Source organism: Myzus persicae, unplaced genomic scaffold (genome assembly GCF_001856785.1).
Source record: "Myzus persicae strain clone G006 unplaced genomic scaffold, MPER_G0061.0, whole genome shotgun sequence".
In the NCBI taxonomy this organism is placed as follows: domain Eukaryota; kingdom Metazoa; phylum Arthropoda; class Insecta; order Hemiptera; family Aphididae; genus Myzus; species Myzus persicae.
The window spans coordinates 1-15,449 of NW_019100576.1; the positions used below are offsets into that span (position 1 = coordinate 1).

The 15,449-nt window shown below is 32.8% G+C and overlaps 2 protein-coding genes across 2 annotated transcripts; one reads left to right on the plus strand and one right to left on the minus strand.

The window, feature by feature from the left end:
- The first annotated feature begins 6,457 nt into the window (after window positions 1-6,457).
- LOC111034046 lies at window positions 6,458-12,364 on the plus strand. Its single transcript, XM_022315066.1, has one exon. It carries the CDS (start codon window positions 7,136-7,138, stop codon window positions 12,362-12,364), a length of 5,229 nt encoding a protein of 1,742 aa, XP_022170758.1. The 5' UTR covers window positions 6,458-7,135.
- A 946-nt stretch (window positions 12,365-13,310) lies between these two features.
- Window positions 13,311-14,411, minus strand: LOC111034052. The gene is made up of 3 exons (XM_022315078.1): window positions 14,261-14,411; window positions 13,415-14,130; window positions 13,311-13,328 (listed from the first exon to the last, which is right to left on the minus strand). The coding sequence occupies exons 1-3, from the start codon at window positions 14,409-14,411 to the stop codon at window positions 13,311-13,313; spliced, it is 885 nt and encodes a 294-aa protein (XP_022170770.1).
- Window positions 14,412-15,449: the final 1,038 nt, after the last annotated feature.

The window sequence follows — 15,449 nt, forward strand, 5'->3', positions numbered from 1 at the left end:
CGTGACGTAGGGGGCGCACGGTGGCGCGGTGTTTCGGCGTCTTGGGGTGGGTGGAGGGGTGATGTCTCGGGTGGCTCGGGTGACCAAGAGTGGCTTGGTATAGAAGGGGGTGGGTGGAGGGGTGGTGTCTCGGGTGGCTCGGGTACCGATTCGCGGGTAGATGGCGACACCAACGAGTATAATGAGACATTTGGTCAAAGACTAGTTTTGTGTAAAATTGCCCGTTTTCCCTTAATTTTGGTTTTTATATTTTCCAAAGTTTTAAAAACTATTGAGAATTTTCTATTTTAGCTTATGGATTACAATAATTCAATTCACTTCGAAACATTCCAAAAAATCAATCATGTAATTTTCGGTTATTATATATGTGAATTATTTTAATGTACATGATAACCCTGATTTTATGTTCCATATTCCGAACTTCCTTATATGTTACCATAACAGTTATCGTGGTTATATTTCATAACATTACCGTTTCATAATCTTCTGAGAATGTGTTACAAAAATCTAGATCTTGGGGTGCTGGAGTGACGGAGCAGTGACTTTTTCTAAATGATCTACATTTATCAACTGATAAGAGTGACTCCTGAGGAATTGTGTTTTACATTTTCAAGCATTTTCACTTTAAAAAAAATTAAATGTTATTAATTTAAAAAAAAATCAACCGGCTGGGTAACTTAGTAATGGCACATTTCTACAGAATGATCCTATTATCAAATAACACTCAATACTTCAAAAAGTATTAACGTTTTTCAAATTTTAAATATGTACTTATATAATATATATATACTATATAGTATCAACCATACATTCGGACCAATAACCTTTGTTATTACCACTTAAATTACAGTATATTATGCGCAACACCACAGTTATTAATTTAATACTATAGACCAAAGGTTCCCAAACTTTTTTGCTCCGTAGACCACTTGCCAGTTGCCAACTTTTTCCATTTTTGCAGACCCCTAAAATAAAATTTTTACAAATTTATCTAGGTGTTTTTCATAGCCTACAAGGAACTGCCTATCTGAGTAGGCTTCAATATGGAGTACATTTTTTTAAAATTAAAAACGTGTTGTTTGTAATAATAATACCTTTATTTCTTTAATAATGACAATATTCAAATAATTTTTTTAGTAATTAAAAACTATAATAAATGCAAATAAAAATTTAATAACATAAAAAAAATCAATTTTATTTTTGAAATATATATTTTTAATGGGAAGAATGAGCCTGATGCTTTGATAGACAATTTTCAATATTTTGCTTCAAATTAGTCGGGCTTAACCTCAAATCTCCTCTATTAGTGATTTCCAATCAATTTCTTTTTTTTGTAAGAAGATTGACTTAGAAAACCACGATAACGCCCAACCATAGCAGGAGCTCCATCTGTTGCTGCTGATATTATATTTGTTAAAAGAATCGCCTTTTCCGTGAAATAATCTTTCAAAACATTAAATATTGATTCACCTTTTGTGTCCGAGTCAACGTTTTTGCGAAGAGCAGTTCTTCGTGGATTTCTTGTTCTATAACAAAACGAACATATGTTTTTAATAATGCTTCATAACCAGGCAAAGTTGACTCATCTAGTTGTATGGAGAAATAAGTTGTTTGAAAATAATTACACAAATAACTTTTAACATCATGACTAATTTCATCAATGCGTCTTTGAACTGTATTGTTGCTTAAAGGAATTTTTTCAGTAATCATATGCAGGTATATGTAAAAAAGTTTTTAAGACCTCTTGAATGGCTGGCAAAATTAGCTGTTCCCCGATAGTATGAGGCTTCCTGATTTTGCTATGAGCAGTGAGATATTGTAAGACGCCCGCAAGTCATCATCGTCTTTTTTTAACGTGGTACCAAACATACTATCCATCGTAGGTCCCTTCTGAAATTTTTCTTTCAGTGTTTGAAGGTATTTTAAATGTTTACGTGTTTTTTCAGGATAACACCTTTTCAGATGATCTTTTAGCTTAGATGGTTTCATAGCATCGTTGCTTAAAACTTTGTTGCATAAAAGACATATAGGTAGGTTTTTGTCCGGCAATGATGGAATGAAGCCGAACTTCAAATAATCAATGCTATATTGCCTACATTTCCTTTTAGAATCAGCCATAATTAATAGCAGTTAAATTATAATATATAATATATAACTTATATATTTGTACAAAAATTAATCGATTTATGAATTAGTAAAATTTAGAAAAATGGCAAACGACGTATGATCAATAATCGGCTGTCACGAATGAACTAAATTACTAAACGCAGAGTAATGTATTATATTCCAACCATCGCCGTTGACCGATATCATGTTTATCGTACTTATTAGTAATTAGTGAGACCTAAAAATAAATGACTGAACGTGTAATATTTTGATTTTATCCTAATATTCCGATATTCAACTTCGACTCCGTAAGTCGCTATCGACAATGTTCGTTTTAACAATCACTATCGTTCGCATTGTCACACACATATTATTAAATGTAAATATCATATCAATTTTTGTAAAAATTACGACCTGCATTTTCGACTTATAACTCTCGTGGACCCCTATTTACACATGATGCACCCCCAATTTTAATTTTCGTTGATATAGACCCCTTACAGGTCAGAATCGACCCAAGGGGGTCGATATAGACCACTTTGAGAACCTATGCTATAAACGGGTGTGATCTTGCGTTTGAAACCCACACTCAGTGTAACAATATTATGTACTTAGTGGAAATCCAAACATCATTCGTTATTTTTCGTTAAACGGCGTGACGTTCGACAATTGGATCCCAAAAGTACCAAGAGATAGGTATATACATTATAGTACGCATATTACACCAATACTCTTTCACCTGAATAATGTCTCAAAATACAAGACGACTATGCTACATCTTTATTCCGGGAATTCAATAAACAACCATTCGGTCATCACCGTACAACTTTTACTCGTAATAATGATTAAATGTACCTATAATAGACTGTCGTAGTTGGTAACCCTATAGTAATAATCGTCGATTTCCATATACAATTAATACTTATAATTTGATTTAAGAACTAATAGCGAACAGATGGTAGTTTATATTTACGATAATCCATACTGCATATACACTTTAATACATAGTCCTAGTTTAATTTAATCTATAAGGTGTTAAATCGTTGACCGATGATTGCTAGTGAAGTTTAAAGTTTCCGCTTCATTATATTAACTCGGTTTAAATGTTTTGGAGATTTTACACATTGCATGTATAACATCATTTTTCAATGTTCATATGCTGTGTTTCTATTGCGTGTTGAATAAATTGAATAACGTGTGGTATGAACACTACACAGTACATTTTTTTTAGTATGCAATATTTATAAGGCGCTAGGATGTGGAAACACTCATGTTGGACGTAGTATTTTCGAGTCTAATAACGACAGTACTGCTATAAAATATGCTCACGGTGTGCAATAGAAAATAAAAATACTTAGAATGTTTAGTGCCAAAACTATGAAGGCAGCTCATCTAATTTATAGTTTATCCCTTAATTGGTCCAAATAAATTTAAAAATAAGTCTCTTGAGATTTTTAAACCATTCGAGTGGGGGAAATCGTTACAAAATATTATATGATTTAACTGTATTCCACTATATTATGTACAATAAACATTCGTTGTACCAAACTAGACCATTTGAAACTGGATATATGGATTAATCAGTATGAGATTGAAATCTCTGTCTGTTAAAAATATCATATACACAAAATTTATAATAAGAATTAAAAATTGAATCAGAATTTACAAACCATACTTTTATATCGTACAGAAGAAAAACAAGCAGTTTTATATGGGATCTGTTTGATCAGTTCCTAATGTATACATAGGGCATTTCCGGGGTATCTATAACAGATGACTCGCATTGCATTTTTCGAACGCGTCATTTTTGCTTTATATTGATTTTGGTAAATACCTATGTAGTAGAATAAAAATGGAAAATAAAATAAAGGAGCCTCACGTTGGGGCCAATTGTAGTAGAACCAAAAGTAGAAGGGTAGAAAGTGGATGGTAGCGGGGTAGACAACGTGAGGTGTGTGTGTGTGTGTGTGGTTATTCGATCTTTACTCTACTACTAAATTATTTCGTGATTTTATAGGATATTAGTTAACACGTTGTGATTGGAATAGAAATATAATTAATATCACTTACCTCATTTGAAGCAGGTCGATGTTCTAAGTTGTGGATATTTTCAGCAGTCTGAATTTTTAATCGTGGTTCGATGCTTGATATTATTAAAAATTCTATTAGACTATTTGAGACTTTATTAAGCTCTATTTGAACTCTTACATTGTATTGATGGATAATGGAGTTTGAAGAAAAGTGTAGATAGGAAATTGAACGATAGGTTTTATAAATAATAATAAGCGGCTTTTAATTTGATATAATCATAGATGCGAATTCAAATCAATGAGACCGCAATAGGTGTATTACAATAAGCGCGACTTAATGAAAAGAAGATGAGAGAGAAAAGTACTAATTATTGTTTAAGGTTTTAAAAAAGGGGTCTGTGGTACTGATGGGATACGTTGTGAGCCTTGCGTGCATGAGAATACTGATTCGGCATGATGCCATGCGACATCATGCATCTGAAAGGACCTAGGAGCCCTACTGGTCGTATGAATGGAAATAGACTGGGACTGGGAATGGGAATGGCACTGGGAATGGCATGGCACTGAGACTGGCTCTGGGACTGGGAATGGTCATGAGACCGAGACTGGCGATGGGACTGGTTGTGTGTGCCCGTAATATAGGTAGCAGGTGATGCCTCTTCTTCAGGTGTCTGTAGCGCAGCATTGTGCGTGGCAGGTAGTTTTAGAGATTCGCGCATTCGCGCATGCCACCGTATGCTCGCTTTGTGACGCATGTATTGTTTGAAGTAATAGTGGGGTTTTGATGAATTTGACTTGATTTATGTCTGACATATTTAATAGCTTTGTTATTGATGATTTCATGATATTGTGGCTAGTTGCGTCATCTCCGTTGGCTGCGCTACAGTCCCAATCGCCTTGTTGTTGTGGAGATGCCGATATCTTGCAATGGCGGTCTCATCAAACGTTTGATGTTGTTTGTGATATGTAGATTTTTAATTTGTCTGGATAGTTTTTTTGTGTCTGATTGAAGGAAATAATATTTTTTTATATTTCTGTGGTTATCATTGCTCTGCTGTCGATGCAGTTTTAATTATATGCGGCGTTATCCTTTTATTTGGCGACTCGTGTTTTGACGGATATGGGTTTCGGTACCTTGATATCTTAATATTATTTATGATCAAAGAGAAATAATATTATTTTGAATTTTCGTATTTTTTTATCGTTTTATTGTTGATAGTATAGTTTTTAATTGTATGTGGTGATATCTTCTTTGGCGGCTTGTGTTTCGACGGATATGTGTTTCAGTAGCTTAATATCTTTATGATCGAAGACAAATAATATTATTTTGGATTTTCGTATTTTTTATCGTTCCATTGTTGATAATATTATTTTTAATGTTGCGGTATCTTTTCTTTGACGGCTCGTGCTTAGATAGATATGGGTTTCGGTAATTTAATTGTGGGAAGGTAAATTATTTTATATTTAATTGATAGCGCTTATGTTTATTACACCCCTATATGGTCATCATTGGCGTTGATTCACATTGTGTATTTATTTATTCATAATGTAGAAATATAATATATTACACCTATCTAATTGCATATATGTCCTGAGATTGTCATTGTAATAAATTATTTTTAATCGATTATTTTTTCTACGTCTAGTTCATTAGGTCTGCTTCTTTCTATATCGAAAACACCAATATTACAAAGTCTTTTTTGAGACGTTTCTGGTGGTGTGTTGTAAGTTGAAGCAGGAACATGGTCTTATTGGTCTTCATTAATGAAGAGTGAAAAGAAATTTGAAGATTACTGAGGTGCTGGAGTGATGTCATCTTCCTGGCACCCTGAATTTAAGTTCCATGTTCTGAAATTCGTTATAAGTTACTATGAAAGTTATCGTAGTTACATTTCGTAACAATAAGGTTTCATAATCTTATGAAAATGTGTTACAAAAATCTAGATCTTGGGGTGCTGGGGTGACGGAGCAGTGACTTTGTCTAAATCATCTATATTTATCAACTGATATAAGCGACTCCTGAGGAATTATGTTTTACATCTTCAAGTATTTTCACTCAAAAAAATAAAATGTTATTAATTTAAAAAAAATAAACTGGGTCACTTAGTAATAGCACTGATGTTTAAGACACCTAACCACGCAAAGCAGCTCGCTTCGCTAGAGAACAACCCATGTTAAGGCTTTAATAATTTTGATGTTCAATATGAATTGTCGTATTTTTATATCGTGAGATTATGTTATATGTTGCAACGATAATCTTATCTGTCACCGTCCGTCAGTCGCGATACTTGTGTCATAACGTACGAGTCGCTAATGCAAGCGACTCAAACTTATAATAAATTTAAACATTAATTAACTAAAAGTGCGTATATTGTTTCTCATGTCTTTTTAAATACAGTCCACACCTAACCGAAACATTTTGGTCCATCGATCCGGATGAGCAACCAGTCATTGCCATAAAAAAAAAACAGTATATGCATACCTGTGTCGAAGCAGTAACACGTGTAAATTTATAGCTTTAACCCATAAAAGTGACTAAATGCCGTGTAATATTTCAAACAAGTGAAACTTAATTTTATTAAATTACATTTAAATATCAATATAATATACAAACAGCAACACGAGTAAATTTATAGCTTTAACAAATAAAAGTGACTAAATGCCGTGTATTATTTAATCAAGTGGAACTTAATTTTATTAAATTAAATTTAAATATCAATATATACAAATGCTGATCAAAGGTCTCAGTAAAGCTGTCAATAAGAACAAAAATCAAAATTACAGTATGTATATTCGGGTGAGATCTTTCTAAATTGTTATAATTTTATATTAATATATAGTTAATTTAAGTATATAAGTCTGAAATCCCACAAAACAAGTGTGACGATAACACCAGACTTAAAATTGCAATTGTTAGGATTTCCCAAGCAATACAATTATCAAAGGAAAGGTAACCAACGTCAATGTTGTAATTTATTACCTTCTAAGGATAAGAAAATATGGCAGAGCTTAGTAGATTGATTAGTCGTCGCGGCCAGGTAAAAGGTCAAATAACAAGGTGTGTCACATTCTTAAAAACACCACTTGACAACGTAAATGTTAACATGGTAATAGGAAGAAAAGAAAAGCTAGAAGAATCTTGGCAAGATTTTCGTCAAATACAGGCGGCAATTATTGAAATAGAAAATAGTCAAGAACACACGGAGTATGAATATGAGGTAGAAAACCTATATTTCGAAGCATTAACATTGGCCACGACCTTTATCAACAATAAACAATACAATGCAAGACAGAATACAAGTCAACTACAATTGGATAATGGCGAGCGTCAAAGCTCACATCAATCCGCAGAGACTTCAGTGTCACAACAACCGTCATCAATAGTAAAATTAGCGCCGTTAAACGTACCAGTATTTTCGGGAAACTACGAAAATTGGACGTCATTTCATGATATGTTTATAGCTCTTATACATACTAATACATCATTAATGAACGTTCAAAAATTCTTTTACTTGAGGTCATCACTTGAAGGAAATGCTCTTCAAGTAATCAAGTCACTAGAAACGACATCCGAGAACTATGAAACGGCAAGGAAAACATTAGTAGATAGATTTAGAAATAAACGATTTTTAATTCAAAACCATATAAAATCTATGTTCGATTTAGAGCCGGTGTACAAAGAGTCGGCACTAAAACTACGGCAATTAATAGATTCGATACGCGGTCACATTAAAGCGCTCGAGTCACTGGGTCAAGAACCAAAAACTTGGGGATGTTTATTAATACATGTTATTGTCATAAAATTAGATGCATTTACAACCAAAGAATGGGAGACCCAGATTAGCGAAACAAATGATGTACCTGTGGTTGAGCGATTATTAAAATTTCTAGAAAAACGAGTACGCGTATTAGAAGCAGTAGAAGCATCAAAACATATTAATGGTCGTCAACAACAATTAAAAAAATCTACGTCAATATTTACGGCAGCGACAATGATAGCAAAATGTTATGTATGTAAGCTAAGTCACGCAACCTATAAGTGTCCAACACTTTTAGCATTATCAATTTCTGATAGAATTAAACGTGTAACTGAGTTAAAATTATGCAAAATTTGTTTAAAACAACATTATAATAAAAAATGTAATATGCGTAATTGTCCTAAGTGTAATAAATCACACAACTCATTATTGCATATCACTTTTAATTCAAACACAGAAACTACTAACGACACTGCAGAAATCAATAATAGCGATAACAAAGACAACAATAACGAACCGTGTACAACAATTAGTGCTCATGCGTCTCAGATAAGTCATGGTCAAATTTTGTTATCGACGGCTGTAGTACGTGTTGTCAATAAAGCTGGTGTTAGTATTTTATGTCGAGCATTATTAGATTCCGGATCGGAAAATAATTTTATACGTGAAGAAATTGCCCAAAGCTTAGGCATAAAGCGGACACCTATTAACTGCTCGGTAATCGGTATAGAAGGATCTAAGCACGTAGCTACCTCTTCTATTATTATACATTTAAAATCACGCGTATCAGATTATCAAACAGACGTTGAATGTATTGTTTTACCAAAACTTACAAATAATATTCCAGTAACACCTATTAACCCATCATCATTAATTATTCCTGATATTGAATTTGCCGATCCGTCATTTGCCACACCACAAAGAATTGATATAATTATCGGTGCCTGTTTGTTTTATGAAATAATTTGTAATCAACAACAGCGACCGTCAATTAATGGTCCTATATATCAGAAAACAAAATTAGGATGGGTAGTGTCTGGACAAGTGAACAAAAATATATCAAATAAAAATTGTGTCTCATTATTTTCATCAAGCGTGCAAATAAACAAAACAATTGAAGAACAGATTGCAAGATTCTGGCGCCTTGAGGAATGTTACACACAAGATACTTACACGCTTGAAGAAAAGATGTGTCGTAGTCATTTCGAAAACACAACAACTCGCGGTCCTGATGGTAGATTTATTGTACAATTACCATTTAGAGACTCCTCGGTAAATTTAAGTGACTCATATACCACAGCATTACGCCGGTTCTTTGCACTAGAAAAACGACTAAGTTCAAACCCTCAGCTTAAATCTGATTATACGAAATTTATGCGAGAGTACTTAGATTTAGGACATATGGAAGTTATTGAAAATATCGATATTAACAAAGATCAAAATTATTTTTTACCACACCATGCTGTAGTGAAAGAAAGCAGTTTAACCACTAAGCTACGTGTTGTTTTCGACGGATCCTGTAAAACTACCTCAGGATTAAATCTTAATGATGTCCTATTAAAAGGCCCAAATATACAGCAAGAATTAGTTTGCATACTAGCTAGATTTCGTACTCATCATTACGCGTTATCAGCTGACATAACGAAAATGAACAGGCAAATATGGATCGAATCGAAGCATAGGCGTTATCAAATGATAATCTGGAGCGAAGAAGTTAACCAGCCAATTAAGATTTATCAACTTAAGACTGTTACCTATGGTACGACCCCGGCGTCATATTTATCAACTGCGTGTTTAACGAAGTTAGCAGACCAAGAAATACACACGTATTCAGTAGCATGCAGTGCTATCAAAACAGATTATTGCGTAGATGATTATCTTGGAGGTGCGAGAACTATATCAGATGCCATATTATTACGCGACCAATTAATAAATGTACTAAAACGTGCGGGTTTTGAATTAAGGAAGTGGGCGTCAAATGAACCTGAACTATTATCTAACATACCCAATACCGATAATGTTTCTATGCAGGTACTCGATAATGAATACGATTCCGTAATAAAGTTACTGGGTTTATATTGGAACACGTCATTGGATGTCTTTCAATATAAGGTCAATGAACTTCCGGAAGATAATACACTTATTACCAAACGAAATGTATTATCAACAATAGCAACTATATTTGATCCACTAGGTCTTATCGGTCCGGTAGTTATGCATGCGAAATTAATTATGCAATCATTATGGCAATTACACTTAAATTGGGATGAATCATTACCCGAAACGTATGCGAGTGATTGGATTAATTTCAAATCAAATTTGCAACACGTAAATCAATTAAAAATACCTCGTAAGATTATTAAATACAAAGATGTTGTTAGCATCCAAGTTCATGGTTTTGCTGATGCGTCAGTTAAGGCTTACGGAGCATGTATTTATATAAGATCAGTTTCAAGCACGGGCGAGTGTGATGTTCAATTATTATGCGCTAAATCCAGAGTAGCGCCTCTAAAGGTAATCTCACTGCCTCGGCTGGAATTATGTGCTGTCTTATTATTAGCTCGTTTAGCAAACAAATTTATTCCGAAACTTAATATTGACGTTGATAGAAAATATTATTGGACAGACTCTTCTATTGCTCTTTCTTGGATATCATCACCATCAACTAAATGGAATACTTTTGTATCTCATCGTGTTGGAGAAATCCAAGACCTCACAAATATATCAGAATGGGGGCATGTAGCAACGTTATTTAATCCAGCTGATATATTATCACGAGGTTGCACACCGCAACAATTATGTGATGACATTTTATGGTGGAATGGGCCTGGCTGGCTAAAATCGAAATCAACTGATTGGCCGACATTTGACCGCACAAATTTTGCTGCAACAAATATACCTGAGCAAAGGAGAATGATTACGGCATTACCATCCGTAACATATTACGACAATTTTATAATTAATAGATTTTCGTCGCTATCCAAATTAATCAGAGTCGTTGCGCTCATTTATCGATTTATCCACAATGTAAAATTACACATATTTGACAGAAACACGGCTATCGACAGAAAATTATCTGGCGTAATATCAGCAGAAGAATATGCGAAGGCTCGCATTGTCTTAATTAAAATAGTGCAGTTACAATGCTGGTCACACGAAATACAATGTATACGAGATAAAACACCGATACCGCGTAAAAGTAATCTTTGTCAATTACGGCCATATATTGATGAAACCGGTATTCTACGGGTAGGTGGTCGATTAAGAAATGCTATCGCATTAAATATATTTCAACGTAATCCTATATTATTACCACATCGTAGTGTATTTACCAAATTAATATTTGAAAACGAACATCGTAAGATTATGCATGGCGGACCTCAAGCTCTGTTAGCCGCTGTTCGTTCTACATATTGGCCTATAAACGGCAGACATATCGCTCGGAGTATTGTACACAAATGCATACCATGTTTTAAGTTAAAACCCGTCGTATTTCAGCCTATTATGGGTGATTTACCTAAAGATCGCGTAACTCCGAGTCGCCCTTTCTCAAAATGTGGTATAGATTATGCAGGTCCTATAATGATTAAAAGTGGTCTACGACGTAATTCTCCACTTGTTAAAGGCTACATATGTGTTTTTGTTTGTTTTGCAACAAAGGCTGTTCACATTGAATTAGTCTGCGATCTTACAACAGAGTCGTTCTTAAACGCATTGCGTAGATTTGTAAGTCGCCGAGGAATTGTATCCGATATTTATTCCGACAACGCTACGAATTTTGTTGGCGCTAATCGTCGTTTACTTGAAATTCATGATTTACTTTATTCTGAGAAAAATCGATCGATGTTAAATAGTGCCACAGCCGATATTGGAATAAAATGGCATTTTATACCACCACGTTCACCTAATTTTGGCGGTTTATGGGAGGCTTCTATTAAATCAATCAAATATCATCTTTATCGAACGTTAGGCAATGCATCCTTAACTTATGAAGAATTAAACACTATTTTAATACGAATTGAAGCATGTTTAAATTCGAGGCCAATAACACCCCTCTCAACAGATCCCTCAGACTTATCCTATCTTACTCCGGGACATTTCTTAATTGGAGACTCTCTTATCGCTATTCCTGAACCAGATTTAAATAATACACCTATGAATCGCTTAAATAGATGGCAACAAATTTCACGCTTGACGCAACAAATATGGTCACATTGGTCAAAACAATATTTGAATCAACTTCAGGAAATTAAAAAATGGAAGCAGAACAAGGGCAGGTCAATCAAAGTGGGCACAGTAGTTATTATACGTGAAGATAATTTACCTCCACTTCAATGGCGTATGGCAAGAGTTAAAGAAGTACATCAGGGGAGTGATGGTGAAATCAGAGTGGCTACTGTAGCAGGTCAAGGTTGGGAATGTAAAAGAAGCATCCGCAAATTATGTCCATTACCTTTTGACGATAATTAAAAAAAAAAAAAAATCTATGTATTTAATTATATTAAATTATTTAAATTGTATTATTATTGTATTTTTTTTTAGATGTTTTTCATTTATCGTATTATTTATTTATTGTATAATATCATTAGCATTTATTGTATTATTTATTTATTGTATAATATTTGCATTTATTGTACTATTTATTTGAAACTTAGCGTTCCAAGGCGGCCGGTATGTTAAGGCTTTAATAATTTTGATGTTCAATATGAATTGTCGTATTTTTATATCGTGTGATTATGTTATATGTTGCAACGATAATCTTATCTGTCACCGTCCGTCAGTCGCGATACTTGTGTCATAACGTACGCGTCGCTAATGCAAGCGACTCAAACTTATAATAAATTTAAACATTAATTAACTAAAAGTGCGTATATTGTTTCTCGTGTCTTTTTAAATACAGTCCACACCTAACCGAAACAATTGTAATGGTTTGTCTTTAGGTTTTATAATATACTGTATAGTAATTAATGAATCGTCTTGGCACAAAAAATAGTGGTCTTTTTCTTTCGTAACATCTATGGTGGTCTTAGTACATTCAAAAATACATTTTTGATAAAGTTTATCTGAGATGGCTAAAAATGGAAGGCCTTGATGGTAAATTTCTTTGTATAATATGGGAGAAGGTGAAATTAATTGCAAATTTTTATTGATTAACTGTTGTTTTTCATTTATTCGATTGTAAACTTCTTGCAGAGGGTATTTTATGCATTTAACAGATTTTTTTATATATTGTAAGTAGTTTTCGTACCTAAATGAACTAAAGTTATCAAGTGGCCCATGCAATAATGTAAAGAAGGGTAAATGAATTAAACTATGGACATTATAACTTATATAATGATGGCCATATAATAAGCCATAGCTTTTCACAAACTGTACTAATAATTCTGACGCTTTAGAATTATATTTATAACAAGTATTAGGTGAAACTAAAATTCTAGTTGCAAATACCAATAATAAAAAATGTTTGTAAAGTTCAGGTTTTAATTTATCTTTTAAAACAATTGCTCCTGAATATAAAACAAAACTACGCAATTCAGTAGCCTTCCAGTACTCTATATCATCTATTGGCCGTGGTAATCGACAAAACTCTGATGGCACATATGGCCTTAACATTTTTAAATCATTATTTATTCCTTCTTTACTTTCATCTGTCAATCTTATATCCCTTTTCCCTTTAATCCAAAATTCTATTAAACGTTTAGTGACCCCAAGACACACGCAATGCATGTAGTCTAAGCAAACAACATTAGTTATATTAATAGGTAATTTAAGCAAGGGGGAATCACCTTTGTGATATTCTTCATTTGATTTATTTCTAAAAGTTTCATTTGTTCTTAATGGAGCATTAGTTCCAATTAAAGCAACTCGGCGTTCTATATAATCTCCTTCTTCAATGCAGGAAGTACACCCAAAATAAGCATTAAAATGTTTAACGTCAAGTAAAAAGCTCTTTGCAGGGGCGTCACAAACTATATTAGAAATATTAACACTTATTAATGTTCCATTCACATTTAAACCATTTCTTAATACTTCTAAAGTATCGATAATAAACGGGTGTAAAAACTCTTCAATCGAATGTGGTTTTTTAAATCCATGAAATATACCAATGGGAAGTACATTATTGGGTAATTCTTTAAAATTTAAAATAGAAACCAATATGGGCCATAGTTGACTTTTACTACTCTTAGCTATTGGTAGACCGTCAATGTTAATTCCTATATTTATTATATTATNTACTTTATAAATTTAAGTATAATACATAGATATATAAATAATAGCAATATGTTTTAATTGTTTAATAGACCATTTGTATGAAATGTATAAAATTAATTAATATTTAACTTTAATGTATTAAGTTAGGGGTACTCTTAAATTTTAAAATTTTAAAAATTACTTGTTCATCTTGAGGTGGTTGGTAAGCTGAACTTGACTGAACATAATATGGTATTTGATCCACTGAAGATTTCTTACTCATTTGATCCGATAATAATGATGGTAATGTTTTATTTGGTTGCATTGTGCATTGTTTTAGTAAGGGTGAACTATTCACTATTTCTTAATCCTAAATGTATATAAGTGCCATTTGATATATTGATAATTTCTTTAGTTTTAGGAGTGTGCATTAAAGTTCTGACATCTTTAGGAACTGTCATGCCTACACTTTGCAATATAGTTAAAAGTGAGTTAGCAGCATTATGAGAAATTTTAAAATTAAGAATCCAATTGCGAAGTTTGTCACAAATATCATTATTATTATCAATTAAAATTTCATCTAAATGTGGCAATACAAGATTAGATACGATTAAATTTGGTATTTCGGGAAGATGAAGACTTGCATTCTCAATATGATTATTGATATTTTCAACACTACTGTTATAATCACAATTAAGAACAGCAGCATTTATAGATGGAAATATTGTTTCGGTTGTATCAATGGAATTTATATTTACTACAGATGGAATTAAACTGGTCGGCGGTAATGATGTTTTGGACATAATAAATTTTCCTTTGCCGACTTGACAATTCTTCTGAAATGTCTGGAAGATATTGACCCTAATTTCTGGCATTTGGTCTGAAACCCCATAAAAACATATTAAGGAAATATAAATATATACACATTTTAAGAGGTTTTAGTATTTAATAGACACATAATATAATATATTTTTTGTATTTCTATTAATTTAATTTTTATAAAACAATTTAAATATTGAATTACATTTAAAATTATATGTATACAAGTGTTCACTTTTCACTATACTATTGTCAAATTACTTTTGTTTAACTAAAAACTAATTGAAGAAAATTTACTGTCCCAATTAAAATTTAAAAGAGATGTTCAATATGAATTGTCGTATTTTTATATCGTGTGATTATGTTATATGTTGCAACGATAATCTTATCTGTCACCGTCCGTCAGTCGCGATACTTGTGTCATAACGTACGCGTCGCTAATGCAAGCGACTCAAACTTATAATAAATTTAAACATTAATTAACTAAAAGTGCGTATATTGTTTCTCATGTCTTTTTAAATACAGTCCACACCTAACCGAAACA